General features: G+C 38.8%; 1 protein-coding gene across 1 annotated transcript in view; it reads right to left on the bottom strand.

Annotated features, from left to right (window-relative positions):
- Positions 1-2,281: 2,281 nt before the first annotated feature.
- The window catches only part of Smc1b (structural maintenance of chromosomes 1B), a 59,005-nt gene continuing 46,746 nt past the window's right edge, over positions 2,282-14,540 (bottom strand). The window contains exons 19-25 of the mRNA XM_051189551.1: positions 12,108-12,203; positions 8,101-8,257; positions 7,232-7,386; positions 6,121-6,272; positions 4,525-4,594; positions 3,362-3,472; positions 2,282-2,619 (exon numbers count right to left, since the gene is read on the bottom strand). Of these exons, the coding sequence (XP_051045508.1) occupies positions 2,485-2,619; positions 3,362-3,472; positions 4,525-4,594; positions 6,121-6,272; positions 7,232-7,386; positions 8,101-8,257; positions 12,108-12,203 (876 nt within the window). The 3' untranslated portion in view covers positions 2,282-2,484. The remainder of the gene's footprint in view (positions 2,620-3,361; positions 3,473-4,524; positions 4,595-6,120; positions 6,273-7,231; positions 7,387-8,100; positions 8,258-12,107; positions 12,204-14,540) is intronic.

A 14,540-nucleotide genomic window follows, 5' to 3' on the forward strand; every position in this document is an offset into this window, starting at 1 on the left:
TGTCTAATCAAAACACACACACACACACACACACACACGAATGTTATGAGCAGTTTCCCACCAGCCTGGTCCCAGAGTCTCATCAGCCCCAAGTAACATAGACACTGTATTAAATTATAGCTGTTGGCCAATGGCTAGAGCTTCTTATTGGCTAGCTCTGTCTTAAATATTAACCCATTTCTATCAATCTAAGTGTTTCCACATGGTCTTATCTTACCGGAGGGTCCAGACCACTTAGTCCTCTTGGTCCTACATTTCAACTCTCTACTACATCTCCCAGAATCCTCCTTGTCTCCTAGTACCACCTATCTTGTCTTTCTATTTGCCAATAGTGCTTTATTCATTAACCAATAAGAGAAACATATTTACAGGATGACATCTCCCATCACATGAATTTTTAAAAATTGATTTTTGGGGGCTGAAGAGATGGCTTAGCAGTGAAGAGCACATATTGCTCTTGTAGAGGACCAAGTTTGGTTTCACCACCCACATCAAGTGGCTCACAACTACCCAGAGAATCGGGTGTCCTCTTGTGGATTCTTTGGGCACCTATACTCATATATGCACAGACCCCCCCCCCCAACAGATAAGAGATTATTATTTCCAGATAGGGTCTTACCTTGTAGGACAGACTAGCTTTCAATTCACAGCAGTCATCCTGCTCAGCCTGTTAAATGTGGTTACAGGTTCAGCAGTGAGCCTTTTTTCTTTTTTAAACACATTAATAAAGCGCAAATGCTATCAGGGATAGATAGATTAAATATTAAAGCTGATCCAGTACATTGTTTAGCAAAATTATACTTTGTTGGCTATAAAAGCAGGATATAAACTGCAAAACAAATCAGAACATATCAGAAGCTTTAGTGGTCATACTGAAGATCTGCAGTCTTTTTTTTTTTTTTTTTTTTTTTTTAAAGACTGGTTTCTCTGTGTAACAGGCCTGAAACTCATTTTGTAGACCAGGTTGGCTTCAGACTGAGATCTGCCTGCCTCTCTGCCTCCTAAGTGCTGAGACTAAAGGTGTGCACTGCCACTACCCTGCTTAGTCTTTGTTATGATGTGCTTTGAATGTTCTTTTATTTCAGTATGACTCATGTATTAGAAGGAAAGTCTCAGCACAGGGTGTTTGCTGTGAGAAACACAAAGTTATCTAACAGGCTCTGGCCCTCTTTGGTGATTACTACCCAGAGCTAGAGTTAAGTGCTTCATATGAACTACCCAAGAACCTCACCAAAGCTGGAAACTTGTTCTTCAAGAAGTCTGCTGATCCCTGTTGTTTAAGTAGATCTACAGATAGCACCCAGTTCCCTAAGCTGACAGAATCCCTGATGTCTGCAGGGTATTCACTCTGCAGCTCCCTAAAGTTTTGGGGTCTCCAGTTACCATGTGCACCACAAGCTTCCTCCACAGAAGACTGAGCTTCAGACAGCCCTCTTAATACCCACTTTTCCTCTAAGTTAACATCAGGGCTCTTTCAGGGTAAACTGACTATTAATTGTAGCATTTGTGTATTTCATAACCACCAAATGTATAGAAAAGCTATCTCTGCTTTTCTGAGGGATATATAGTTCAATAATCTCATTACATTTTATTTTGTGTGTGTTTAAGTGTTCATTTGTGGAGTGGAACTAAATCTTGTGACTCAGTCTTGAGTAGGTAAAGAACATGTTCTGTATACAAGAAACAAGTTCTATTCAAAAGTGACCCAGGAGGCAGTTCCTAGGTCAGCAGTTGGACCAAAGCAGACTTCTATGAAGATCTTTAGAGTCCTTCTGTTCCACTTTGAAATGGCAACAAATACTGTTCAAAACTGGCTACCTTCCTTCCTCCTTGCAACAGCATTTAACATGAAGCCACTGTTAGTAGGTAATACCTTATAGTTCTGTACGTCCTTAAGATAAACTAGATTTAGAAAAATTAAGATTGTACTACAGCAGATGATTCAGTTTCACCATCAAAAGTTCTGCTTTTAAAACTTGTGAGATTATTTTACCTGTTTTCAATACTGACACACACCCCTGAAATAAGCCAGGTTCACCAATTACTAACTGCACGATGACTGGTATCTTTAGAAACTATCAAGGCTGGAGAGGTACTCAGTGTAGAATACTTACACAAGAGTCTGAGTTCCATCTCTAGGATCACAAAAATAAAAATCCTAAACCAGCTGTTTCCCTTAAAGGTAAATGCAAGGCAGAAACCAAAGCAAAGATGCTGCAGAATTCGGAATTTTACAACCAATTTATTTCAAAACAGAAGTTTTTAAAAAAAGTAAAAGAAAACCATACACCTCATGTTGCCATAGGAAACATCTATTGAAATGGGGCTGAGCACTCCTTAACTGGAGTGGGCTATAACCTGTTTTACTAAACCTGTAAGAAATTTTCTTCCATGACACATGGGACTAAACAGACACTGACCTAACCTCCACAGAGTCATGGTATAGCTCCTATAGCTGGCAGATGTTCAAAGACATGCTCATGTCTAACGAGACTGTGGGGACTGTGGGGACTGTGATGCTCTGGGCTTCCGGCGTCTCCTGCTGCTTTCTTGATCTTCAGTGTCTGGATACTTGGAGAGGTCCAGAGTCAACACGTGACTGAACATGCATTCATCATGCTGAAAGGGAGGGAGGCCAGTTTTAGTCATCTGCCCTGCTTAGAGGAGAGGTATTTTTCAGAGTGAGGTCATTAGTTAATCTCGATTAGCATTTAAAGGGGATTAGTTATCTTGGGTTTTTTTTTGTTGTTGTTTTGTTTTGTTTTGAGAAAGGATTATGTATCCCTTGTTATCCTAGAACTCACTCTGTACACTATGCTGGCCTGAAATTTAGAGAAATTTGCTTGCTTCTGGCTCCTGGGTGCTGGGATTAAAGGCATACACTACCCCACCTAGCTCAGTAAATTAATTTTTATCTTAAAGTGGGACTGCCTAGAAACTGAAGGTCTTAAATTGTTGCTCTACTCTCTTGGCTCGGGTTTTTAATTATTTTAAAATTTTAGTGTGTGTGTGTGTGTGTGTATTGAGTTGGTTTTTTCCCTCTATCATGTGGGTATGGAGGATCACACTCAGGTCAACAGACTTGGTAGCAAGTGCCTCAACCTGCTGAGCCCTCTGCTGGGCCATGACCTACAGTTTTAATTTCCTTGTTGCACTTAAAAATATCTTAAACCTCTTTCTGTCAAGGAGAGTATCTGAGTAATTACTCATAAATCTTACTCTTTAAAAAATCATTTGGCTTATATTTAGCCATGGTAGAAACCAATAGTGTGCACAAACTCTTAAACTATATGGACGTGGAATCCCAAGGCTGGCAGGGTAAGGAGTTAATGGGGCCTGCCCTTGCCCCTGTGTCTCTTACCTCTGGGTAGATGCCTATCAGTGCATCAGCTCTGGAGTAGAACTCCTCTTTCAGGGAAATGACTATCATCTGAAACTGTTCCTGACTCTGCTCTTTGATGTAACTTGAAACCTGAGAGGAAATAAAAAGCACACATTTCACCACCTCCTTTCGGTTCTGGGAACCTTAAATATTGGGAAAATCAAGTCTTAGTTAAAGATGAATTCTAGCTCCTTGGGGAAGCTCCATTCTAAGAAAATGACTAAAATAACCAGGGTATGGTGGTGCACACCTGTAATTCCAGAGAAGCATAGGATCTGAGGGAGGTCCCAACATCCTCAAGGGCATGCCTGGAATCAGATAACATCCTTCCACTATGGCCCTACCCTTTCATAGCTTCCTTTAGAAAGCTCAGTTAAAGAAAATCCTTTTCCAGTGCCATAGTCTTTATGTAGGGGTCATTTTATATCCAGACCATGGCATCACATCTCAAGTTCAAGACTTCCATTCTTGCACCATGGCTACTGCCATGGTCTCTAAAACCAGAGCCCTTTCTGTGAATGTGGCTTGTTAGCCTCTCATTAATTCTCTATAGGTAGCACTTCAGAAGCACAGTTATCCTGAATTCAGAGCACTTAGGACCAGTGTACTCTGACCCAGGCCAATCTTAGGGACTTGGCAAGTACTATCTTACTAGACAAAAAGTCTGAGTCTTAGTTCTCCTGTACCCAAGTTTTGAGTGGTTTGTTTGTTTTGTCATTTTATTTTGTTTGGCAAGCAAGCCATCAAATGGCCTAGCCTTCCTCCATGGTTTCTTCAAGCTTATGTTTGAGTGTATGTCCTGACTTTCCTCAATGATGGATTGTGACCTATAGTATAATCCAAATACACTCTTTTTCTACTAAGTTGTTCTTGGCCATGGTTTTGTCACAGCAACAGAATAAAACTAGAACAAAAATGTTTTATTAGAAATTGAAAGCAGAAGCCTGTGGTGGGATAGGGAGAGGTATACACCTTTAATCCTAGCACTCCATGAGGCAGGGGCAGGGGCAGGCAGATCTCTGAGTTGGAGGCCAGCCTAGTCTACAAAGCAAGTTTCAGGACAGCCAAGGCTACACAGAGAAACACTATCTTGAAAAACCAAAGTGGGGGAAAAAGGAAATTGAAAGCAGAAGAATACTCACTTTGCCAATGTTAGTATTGTCCAGGGCTGCATCTACTTCATCTAATACAAAGAATGGAGCAGGCCGAAAACTAGAAAAAATTTACATGCACATGAATAACAACTTCTTATTTGTTTTGTGAAGACTTAGAGGCAAGGAGAAGTTCTGGGAGACTTCTGGTGCCACCATGCCCAGCTCCCACACATTTCCATGACAACTCTGAGCTCCCACATGTCTGCACACTGAATCCCACATGAGTATTAAGCCATAGTCTCTCCTTGTTTTCTCCTGTGGGCAGTTAGTAGCAGCAATTATTATAGTTATTTAGGCTAAATCCAAGGAGTCAATACTGACATCTTCATATTCCATGTCTGTTAGCAACCTCTCTCTCATACTGTCTCAAGCCACCACAACCTTTCACCTTGCTTGTTACAACAGCATCTTAACCCTGTGCCTATCACTGCCATATGAAATATTCTCTACACATGCTAAGTCCACTTTGGACTCAAGGTCTTCTCACTTGCTATTCTTTTGTTGTTGTTGATTCTTCGAGATAGGTGCTGGGATTAAAGGCATGCACCACCAATGATGGGCAAAAAAAGTATTTTTAAGGAAGAGATTTTGTTTGTTCACAGGAATCTCCACACCACCTGCAACAGTATCTGAAAGTGTGAATATTTAATAGAGTGAAGGGATAGGGTGCTGCCTAATAAGAATCTCATTCTGCTGTGATCCTGAAGTTGGAGTCTTTCCCAGGCCACCATGGTTTTTCTCTGTATATACCTCTCCTGTGGGGGCCTGTCCCATTCCTTTCTTGAGACTAGAAGTCAGATTCCTATGTTCTTTCTTGGTGATGGGAAGAAGAGAGCAGCACTCACACTGCTGCCACCTGCTCTAAATGCTGAAGGCTGTTGTCTTATTTTATACAACTTTTGTTTCTTGATTTATATTTCAAGGGAGATGTACAACTATCATCAGTGGAAATGAGGATGTTAAGTCCCCAACTCCTTTTTTTAAAGGAAGAAATATTTTGCTTTCATTACATAACACAGAGCTCTGAGTATGGCCTGGGAAAATGATACGTAAATTAGGTCATTGCTTATTGCTCATTTATGGTAATCTTGATATCCTATGTTGATTATCCAAATACTTTCCTTTTAAAAATAAGCTAGAAAACTACTGGCTATTGACACTTTGTCAAAGACTGTACTTGTACATTTTCTAACTTGCTATGGATCTAAAAAAAACTTCAATTTATGACTGAAAAAAAAACAGATCTGCTAAATATTAAAGAAAATAATTATATGCTGGGCGGTGGTGGTGCACACCTTTAATCCCAGCACTCAGGAGATAGAAGCAGGAGGATCTCTGTGAGTTCGAGAACAGCCTGGTCTACAGGGTGAATTCAAGGACAGGCTCCAGAGCAGAAATCCTGTTTCAAAAACCAAAAACAAAATGAACAACAACAAAAAAAACAAACAACAACAACAACAACAAAAAAGCCCTCATCACCAACAACAAAAAAGAAAACAAAACTCCAAAAACAAACAAACAAAAAAAGAAAATGATTATAGTTTTCTGTCAAAAGGTACAACTGGTATCTTGCTGTGGCCTTACCTGTGTACAGCAAACAGAAGAGCCAAAGCAGCCACACACTTTTCTCCCCCTGACAAATTGTCCATAGGCATGAACCTTTTCCCTGGAGCCACACAATTATAGCTAATTCCATCTAAATAAGGTTCTTCAGGGTTCTCTGGGCTAAGGAATGCCTGAATGAAACACATTTATTTAGCCATATTAGAAAAGTAACCAATACATGTCAAGTTGAGTGGCAACATATTTAAGTGAAAATATTCTTTCTCTTGGTTAGGTTTTCAATTTTGATAGGAAAATGCTAATGCCTGTAAATACATTTAATTCTGTATTTAACCATAGACATCAGGGATATCTGGGATGAGGGAAAGGCCTAGGCCTTTCCACCATAATTCCAGTCAAACCTTAGCAGCAGATGTCACAGAGTTACAAAATCCATCAACTTGCTGGTCTATCTAGCTGGCATTTACTATGAGCCACATACTGGAGATATATGTATGAATTCTGTTTCCAATGAGTGAATATGCTTATTTTACTGAAAATAAGTTATGTTTAGTTGAAATTCTAAAATTCAGAAGTAGGATCATCTCAGTCATAGATCAAGCAGCACTGGTACATAAATCCTGACCCATATCTTTTCCACATTTAATTCCCCTAGTATTTGCTGTGGCTATTGATAATACAACTGGAGGGGATAATACAATGGGCCAAGAGATTCATTCAAATGGATATTATCTAGACTTGATCCCATCTTTAGTCTTCCACTCTCTTTTGATCAATACAACTATTTCTTTTATCCTGCTCCCACCTTTACCACAGAGACCATTATTTCCACAAAGTCAATTTAGTAGCAGTCAATAGGATTTCAGCATTAAAAAAAAAACTTAGAAATCAAATGACCCAAGCCCATTCATGTTTCAAATGGAAAAATAGGCCCAGAGTGGCTCTGACTAGTCCATGCTGTCAGGATAGTGTAGAATCCAGAACACAAACCTTGAAGATGACCAGTCTTCCTGCAGTGGTTTTGCACCTACATTATTCAAGGATTGTGCAGTGGTCACTTATTTCTCACCAGAAAACAAAAACACTATCATTTACACTAAGCTCCTATAGGATTGGGGGTTGAAAAACACACCTGGGCACTGCTGTTCCTGCAGAGCTTCTTGTAGATTTGATCAATTGAGACTGAGATGTACTCAAAACACTGGCTGAAAGCATCATATCTCCGTCTTTTCACCTGTTCAAACTCTTGTCTACATACTCTGGCTTCCTTTCTGCTGGCCTCAAAAGCTAAGAAAAAAAGAAAGAAAAAGAAATCAATGTTATTTTTTGAGACAATTGGGAACTTCTCTTAAAATCAAATTATAGATCATTTCCAGAACTGATTTTTGAGTTTGGCTGCCTTGATTATATCTATTTTCAAAATACCTTAACTGTTACAAAGTTCTGAAAACACATCTTTTAAACTCAATGAGTCTTTTCCTGGCAGAGCTAATGTCTAATATTAGCAAATCCTAGCAGTGTATTTAATATACTTATTTTTCTGGTATGAAAAATCTTAATTATATGTTTTAAAATAGTAAGTCTATGTTTTTTGTTAAGACAGAGTCTCATACAGCCAGGCTGGCCTCAAACTCACTATGTGGCTAAGGGTGACCTTATACTTCTGATGCTCCTGCCTCTACCTCCAGAGTTCTTGTATTATAAGTAAACCCAGTTTATGAGGATTTGGAGAAATGGAGCCCAGGTTTCATGTACATTAAGTATTTGTTCAACAAAGCTATATTCCCAACATCCAATAAATCTATTTTTAAAGTAAAGCATAACATTCTTCATAAAAAACATTTTGGCATTTAGTATTAAAGAAAACACATTAATATAAGGCAACAGAGAAAAATACATGTTAATAAGAGAAAGGTACAATACAAGGAGGTTGTTGGCACATACAGAAATGAAACACCCAAGAATATCATCTTGCTAACAACTATTAAACTCAAATTTTACCATCTGCAGATTCTTGAAACTTATCTCTGACAGCCTTTAAGTTCTCCTGTGCTCGTAGGTTTGGAGCTGAGGTCTTTAGTAGAGTATTTTCTTGGGATGCTACTTGCTCTCGAAGGAGTGTAAGATGATCTGCCATTTCCTTATCTGACTGTAGAGCCTATCATTCGCAGAGAACAGCATTGATTGGTATGCCTTTGACATTCAAAGGTAAGGCTCAAGTATAAGACTTACCATTCTTTGTGTGTGTATGTGTGTGGAAGTAAGAGATCAGCTTTTGGGACTGATTGTCTTCTTCCATTATGTATAACCCAAGAATTGAACTCAAATTATCAGAGTTGGTGGCAAGTACCTTTATCTGATGAGACACTTTCCTGGCCCAAGACTGCTGCTACCTAGCTATCTAGCTACCTAACTCCCTTCCATCCTCCCTCATCATCATCATCCATCTTTCCCATTCCTCCATCCATCCTGGTTTCTTAATATAGGGTCTTGCTATATAGCCCTGGATGGTCTGGTATTTACCATGTAGTGATCCTCCTGCTTCAGACTCTCAAATGCTGAGATTATAGGTATGTGCCACCACACCTGGAAAAGATGCTATCTGACTCTACTTGGACCCTCTGCATCTCCTTGCTCCCTTTGGAAGCCATTCTGGGCTTGGTACTGCAGTCACTCAGGCAGTGTCTGCAGTTTCCTTACCTAGCTGTGCCTTTCTTGGCTTCATGATGTTCTGGGAATATTCTTTTATACACCCCCCCCAGATTATGGTTATGTCTGAAATGTGAAAATTCATTTATCATCTGATTTTATGTTCATTAAAAATAATACTGGTAATTTATTACGGGTTAGACATTGAACCTTCAATCATGAAAACTATTCAGTTTTTTGCATTACAAGAACTCACAGAGGAGCTAGAAAGATGGCTCAATGGTTAAGAGCACTGCCTGAGTTCGATTTTTAGCATCCATATGGCAGCTCATAACCATCTGTAACTCCAGTTCCATGGGATCTGACACCTTCTTCTGGTCTCTGAGGGCACCAAGTATGTATGTGGTGTACAAGCATACATATAGACAAAACACCCATACACATAAAAACAAAACAGTAAAAAAAAACTTAGAAGTCAAAAATACAAACTATCATTTACACAGGGAAAAAGCTTCCTCACAGTATGAGCACAGGTGCTATAGGGCAGAGAGAAGGAATCCAAATGACTTAGAAGGGGTAGTGCTTAACTCCAAAGCCAATGAATAAGGAGGGGAAGAGGAAAGTGTTCTTCCAGGAAAACTTTCTTGACTCCTAAAGGGGGTTAATTAATATATAATAATGATAATATTTAACTTACTGATAAAAAGATCATTTGAAAACTAAATATCTTTGTGACTTAAAAATAATAATGAAGTAAAATAAGTGATTAACTATGATGGGTTTTTGCTGAAATATGCTTCCCAGCTTCCCTTGCAGACTATAGAAGTCATTTCCACCCTTACAAGGGGCCCATCTTCTTCTTCTGTAGGCATTTTGGCCACCCACACATGTGGGTAACAAAAGTGATCACCACTGTGAATAAACATGTCCCTAGGAATGGTATCTGGAGGTCAAAGTTCTCTTCCACCTCCCCAAACTGGCAGCTAGCTACCCTTAATCTAGGGCCTGAGGGCCTTTTTTTTCACTCTCTGTCTTCAGCCCTCTCTCTCTCACCTTGCTGACTCACCCTGATACAGTTTGACTTAGATGGGAGGCCATGATACATTTGACCAAAACATATATGCAGCATAACAAACTGCCCAGACAGAGTCCACAGAAAAGGTGGACTCTGGAGTTGAAATTTGGCCTCTCTACTCTAGACCCAAGAATGTTTACTTAAAAAGTTTCAAAGTCTGTCCTAGGTCAGGCTGGCTACCTGACTCTGTGACAGGGAGGAAAGCAAACCAGAACATCCCAGGAAAAGACATTTTGTTCTTAAGAATAACTAAGAAGAAAACTAGTTCCTTTAGAGGTTACAAATGGTAAGGTGTTTTGTTTTTAGTTTTGTAAGACAGGACTTCATTGTGTAGCTCTGGCTGTCCTGGAATTCACTCAGTAGACCAGGCTGGCCTTGAACTCAGAGATCCACCTGCCTCTGCCTCTGCTTCCCAATTGCTGGGATTAAAGGTATGCACCACTACCTGGCAAAGGAAAGGTGCTTTTAACTCTCTGCATCCTCCACACTTGTTTACTATCTTTAGTATCTTTAAAGCTTTTGTTGAAAATTTAACTTTCTCTATTTTAGGATTTGTAAGTTCATTGAGTGTGATTTTAAAAGGATGCATAGATAATCTTATTTTGTTAGAATACACCATGGATTAAACTCTTGTTCAGTAAAAGGGTGTGTGCCTAATGGGCTCACCTGCGGACATAATATGGCTTGCTATATCTTGGCTGATGACCTAGAAGACATGTGACTTGGCCACCAACTTTACTAAGGTTAAAAAGAGGACATTCCATGTGACTTAACTGTGACCTTGTTTAGACCACAATATAACCAGGGGATAATGCTTAGGCTTTCTAGGAACAATTTCAGTTTTAGAACAGTACTACCCCAAAAGGCATTTCCTGAGGGATCAGATGAAAGGAGCTCCTACTGTTATTCACAGTCTGTCTCTTTCCATTTTTAACAAAGTAATGATAATAAACTGACTTTTGAAGGATGAGAACTGACTCCTGGTGTATGAATGGGGTTAGAAGCTTGTAACTTTCATCATGTATCTCTAGGAATGAAGAGAAACTAGGGACTCAGTTTAATCACTGAAGTCACCAGTTGAATCAGTCATGATCAGGGTGGGGCATTCAGGTTGGTGGACACATGGACAGGCTGGCAGGGCAGCAGACCTTCAGGAGGCAGAATGCATGGGAGGTCAGCTCAGTACTTCCTCCATTCCTGTCCTATGTATTCCCTTCACTTGGCTCTTCCCATGTTATATCTTTCATTAAAAATTGGCAAATGTATAATATATTATCCTGAATTCTACATGTGATTCTAGCAAATCTGAGGGCTGAGGTATCCCTGGGTGACTGACATCTGAAGGGCAGGCAGTCTGTGTCCTGAACTTGTGGAATCTGATGCCACTCCAGACAAGAAGTTCCAGACTGGAAATAAACACTAGTATTTCCAGCTGATGTTCAGGGAACTAAATAACTGCTACTTCTCTAGTGTTGGAAACACTGTTAATACAGATGTTTGGTAACGTATGCACATATTTGTATGTGTGCACATGTATATGTAGAGGCCAGAGACTGACTGGCTGTCTTCTTTAGTTTCTCTCCACTGTATTTTTATGTAATTAAAAAAATTTCCAAGTGGTTTTGCCTGCATGTATGTGTGTACATCACCTGCATGCAGTGCCCATGGAGGCAAGAAGAAGACATTGGATCCTCCAGAACTGAAGTTACAGATGCTTGTTACCTGCCATGTGGGTAAAGGGGACAAAACCTGGGTCCTCTGGAAGAGCAGACAGTACTGATACCACTGAGCCATCTCTATAACTCTCCACCTTATGTTTTGAAACAGGATCTATTACTGGACATGGAGCTCACTACTGACTGGCTAGACTAGCTTCAGGGACCTACTTGTCTCTGCCTTTCCACTTCTGGGATTGCAGACTTAAAACTGTGGCACCCTGCCTTTTCTATGGGTGCTGGTGAACCAAACTTTGGTTATTATGTTTGCTTGGCAAGCACTTTACTAATTTAACAACCTCCTATTTTGATTTTTGGAGACTAGATTTCATGACACAGGAACTGACAGTAATTTTTTGATCCTCTTGCCTCTACCTCTCAAATGCTGGGTTTGTAGGAATTTGCAATTGTCACTCCAATTTTCTTTTTTCCCTTTGATGTCTCCCCCCCCCCCAAGACAAAGGTTACCAACTACCCACTCAAAATCTTAAACCTAACCATATAAAGATAACTCTATAGTATTTTAATAGTCAATATTACTGTTAGTCACAAACAAATCTTTAAATTACCTTCAAATCCTCCCTTAAAGGACTGTAGTCTATTTGGATGGATGCTTCTTTTTCATAGATATCAGCTGTTGCCTGGGTACTTTCTGTTTCGGTTAACTGAAAAACAGATACTCTGACTGAATTGCAACCTCTACTATAGCCTTGTTGAGTCTTTCAGATCAAAAGTTAACCCCTTTATAGCAACCAACCAGCCACAAAAGCCTGGTCTCAGTCATTCCAGACATAATCATGCATCAGTGTCTTATGCTCACTTTGCTGCAAGCATACAACCTTACTGACAAAGCAGGTGGGAGCCACTGTCAGAGCTATTATACTTCCCTCAGTGTAGCCCACCATGCATATCTGCTCAATTCTCACCTCAGCTACCTCTTAGATGCCTTCCCTTAAGCTGTTCCTTCCTTCTTAAATCTCTGAGATCTACCGTCAACACTCAGTGCTAGGCTTTCTCCTTTTTTTTTTTTTTCTGCTAGAATGTGTCAATATCTAATATAAAAACATTCTAAAAAGAGGAACAAATTACTGTTTATTCAACTATTTTTTGGCTGTTGGTGTAATGATGGTGAAAACAAAAAATTACAAAATGGGAAAAGCCTTATTCATCCCTTAGTAAATTTCTTAGCAACATAAACTCATTGAAACTACTTTTTGAACTAAGTTTACACTTTGCATACTTTCTTAATACAGCTCAAATACAAGTTAAGGCTGAATACTAAATGTATTGCAGAAGCTCTACATCTCGTGAGTGTGACTCCTCTGTATAGGAGAGAAGACATGACATTTGTCTATGTTTGACTTATTTTGCTTTATATCATGATCTCAAGTTCTATTTTCCTTCAAATGATATGTCATTCTTTATAGTTAAACAAACTTTCATGTGCATTTGCTTTACCCATTTATTTGTTGACTGAAATCTAGACTGGCTCCGTATGCTGGCTACTGTGAATAGTATTTTAATAAACACAGATATGTAAGTGTATCTGTGGTATGCTGATTCCTCAGGGCACATACAGAGTAGCAGCATATCTGTATCCTATGGTGGGTTTTTGTTGCTTTTTTTTAACTTTTTTTTTTTTTTTTTTTTTTAGGATCCTATATTCGGATTTCCACAGTGGGTATACTAGTTTACATTTCTACTAGCTTTGTATAAAGTGATTCCCTTACCTTACATGCTCACCAGTCTTAATCACCATTTGTTTTGCTTTTGATGGTAGCCATTATGATCTAAGTGTTATTTCTTGCTGTTAGTTCTTGAGTTGTTGGGATCCTTTTCATTAAGTCCTTGCCTCTACTCATATTTTCAGGTGTTCTGTTTCCACTAGCAGTTTCAAAATTTCAGGTCTCACATTAAAGTCTTTGTCTATTTTGAATTTATTTTCATACAGTGATAGGGAAGGGGAGTTCCATTCTTTAACATGTGACATACAATTTTCCCAGTGTCCTTTGTTGAAGATGTCTTTTCACCAATGTTTGACTTTAGCCCTTTTATTGAAAATCAGGCTGTTAAAGTGTATGTGCACGTTTCCCTCTGGATCCTCTATTCTGTTCCATTGGTTTGTGGATCTTTTTTTTAATGTTAGTAGAATGCTGTTTTATTATGGCTCTATCATACAATCTGTAATCAGGTATTGTGATACTCCAACACTGCCTTTTCTGATTAGGATTGTTTTTGCTATTAAGTTTTTTGTGCTTCCATATAAATTTTAGGATTGCCTTCTTTTTCTAGTTCTGTGAGGAATATCATTTAATTTTGATAGGAACTGCATTGAATATGTACACTGCTTTGAAGTATGATGGCCATATCCAAAATATTAATTATTGATTCATGTCTTTATGTCTTCAACTCTCTTTTTTCAGTTTCTTCAGAATTTTAAGGTTTTCACTGTAGAAATTTCCATATTTTTGGTTCAGTTTATCGCTAGATGCTTTTTTTTTTTTTTTGAAGCTTTTTGAAAATGTTTTTCCTTAGTTCCTAACAAGTTTAGTATTGATATGTATAAAAAGCTTTACTGAGTAGATTTTTTCTATTCCTTTAATTTTTAATATCAGCTCCTTTTATCAATTCTGTTTTTTACTTGTATTATTTATTCATTTAATAACAATTCGACTGTCTAAATGTAAGAAAAGCATCATACCAAAACATGCTATATCATAGAGGGCTTTTTTCTATTGGAAATAAACTGTATTAATAAAAACACCACACAACTAGATTTAGGTAGCCATTCAAATACTTTCCTAGCCCCAAACATTATATATTTTAGTTTTTTGTTTGTTTGTTTTGTGTGTTGTGGGTGGTGGTTGACACAGGGTTTTTCTGTGCATCCGTAGCTGTTTTGGTATTTATGCCATAGACCAGGGTGGCTTTTAACTTAAGAGATCTGACTGCCTCTGCCTCCCAAGTGCTGGGATTAAAGGTGTGTACTGCTCAGCTAGAGT

Source organism: Phodopus roborovskii, unplaced genomic scaffold (assembly GCF_943737965.1).
Source record: "Phodopus roborovskii unplaced genomic scaffold, PHOROB, whole genome shotgun sequence".
Taxonomy (NCBI): domain Eukaryota; kingdom Metazoa; phylum Chordata; class Mammalia; order Rodentia; family Cricetidae; genus Phodopus; species Phodopus roborovskii.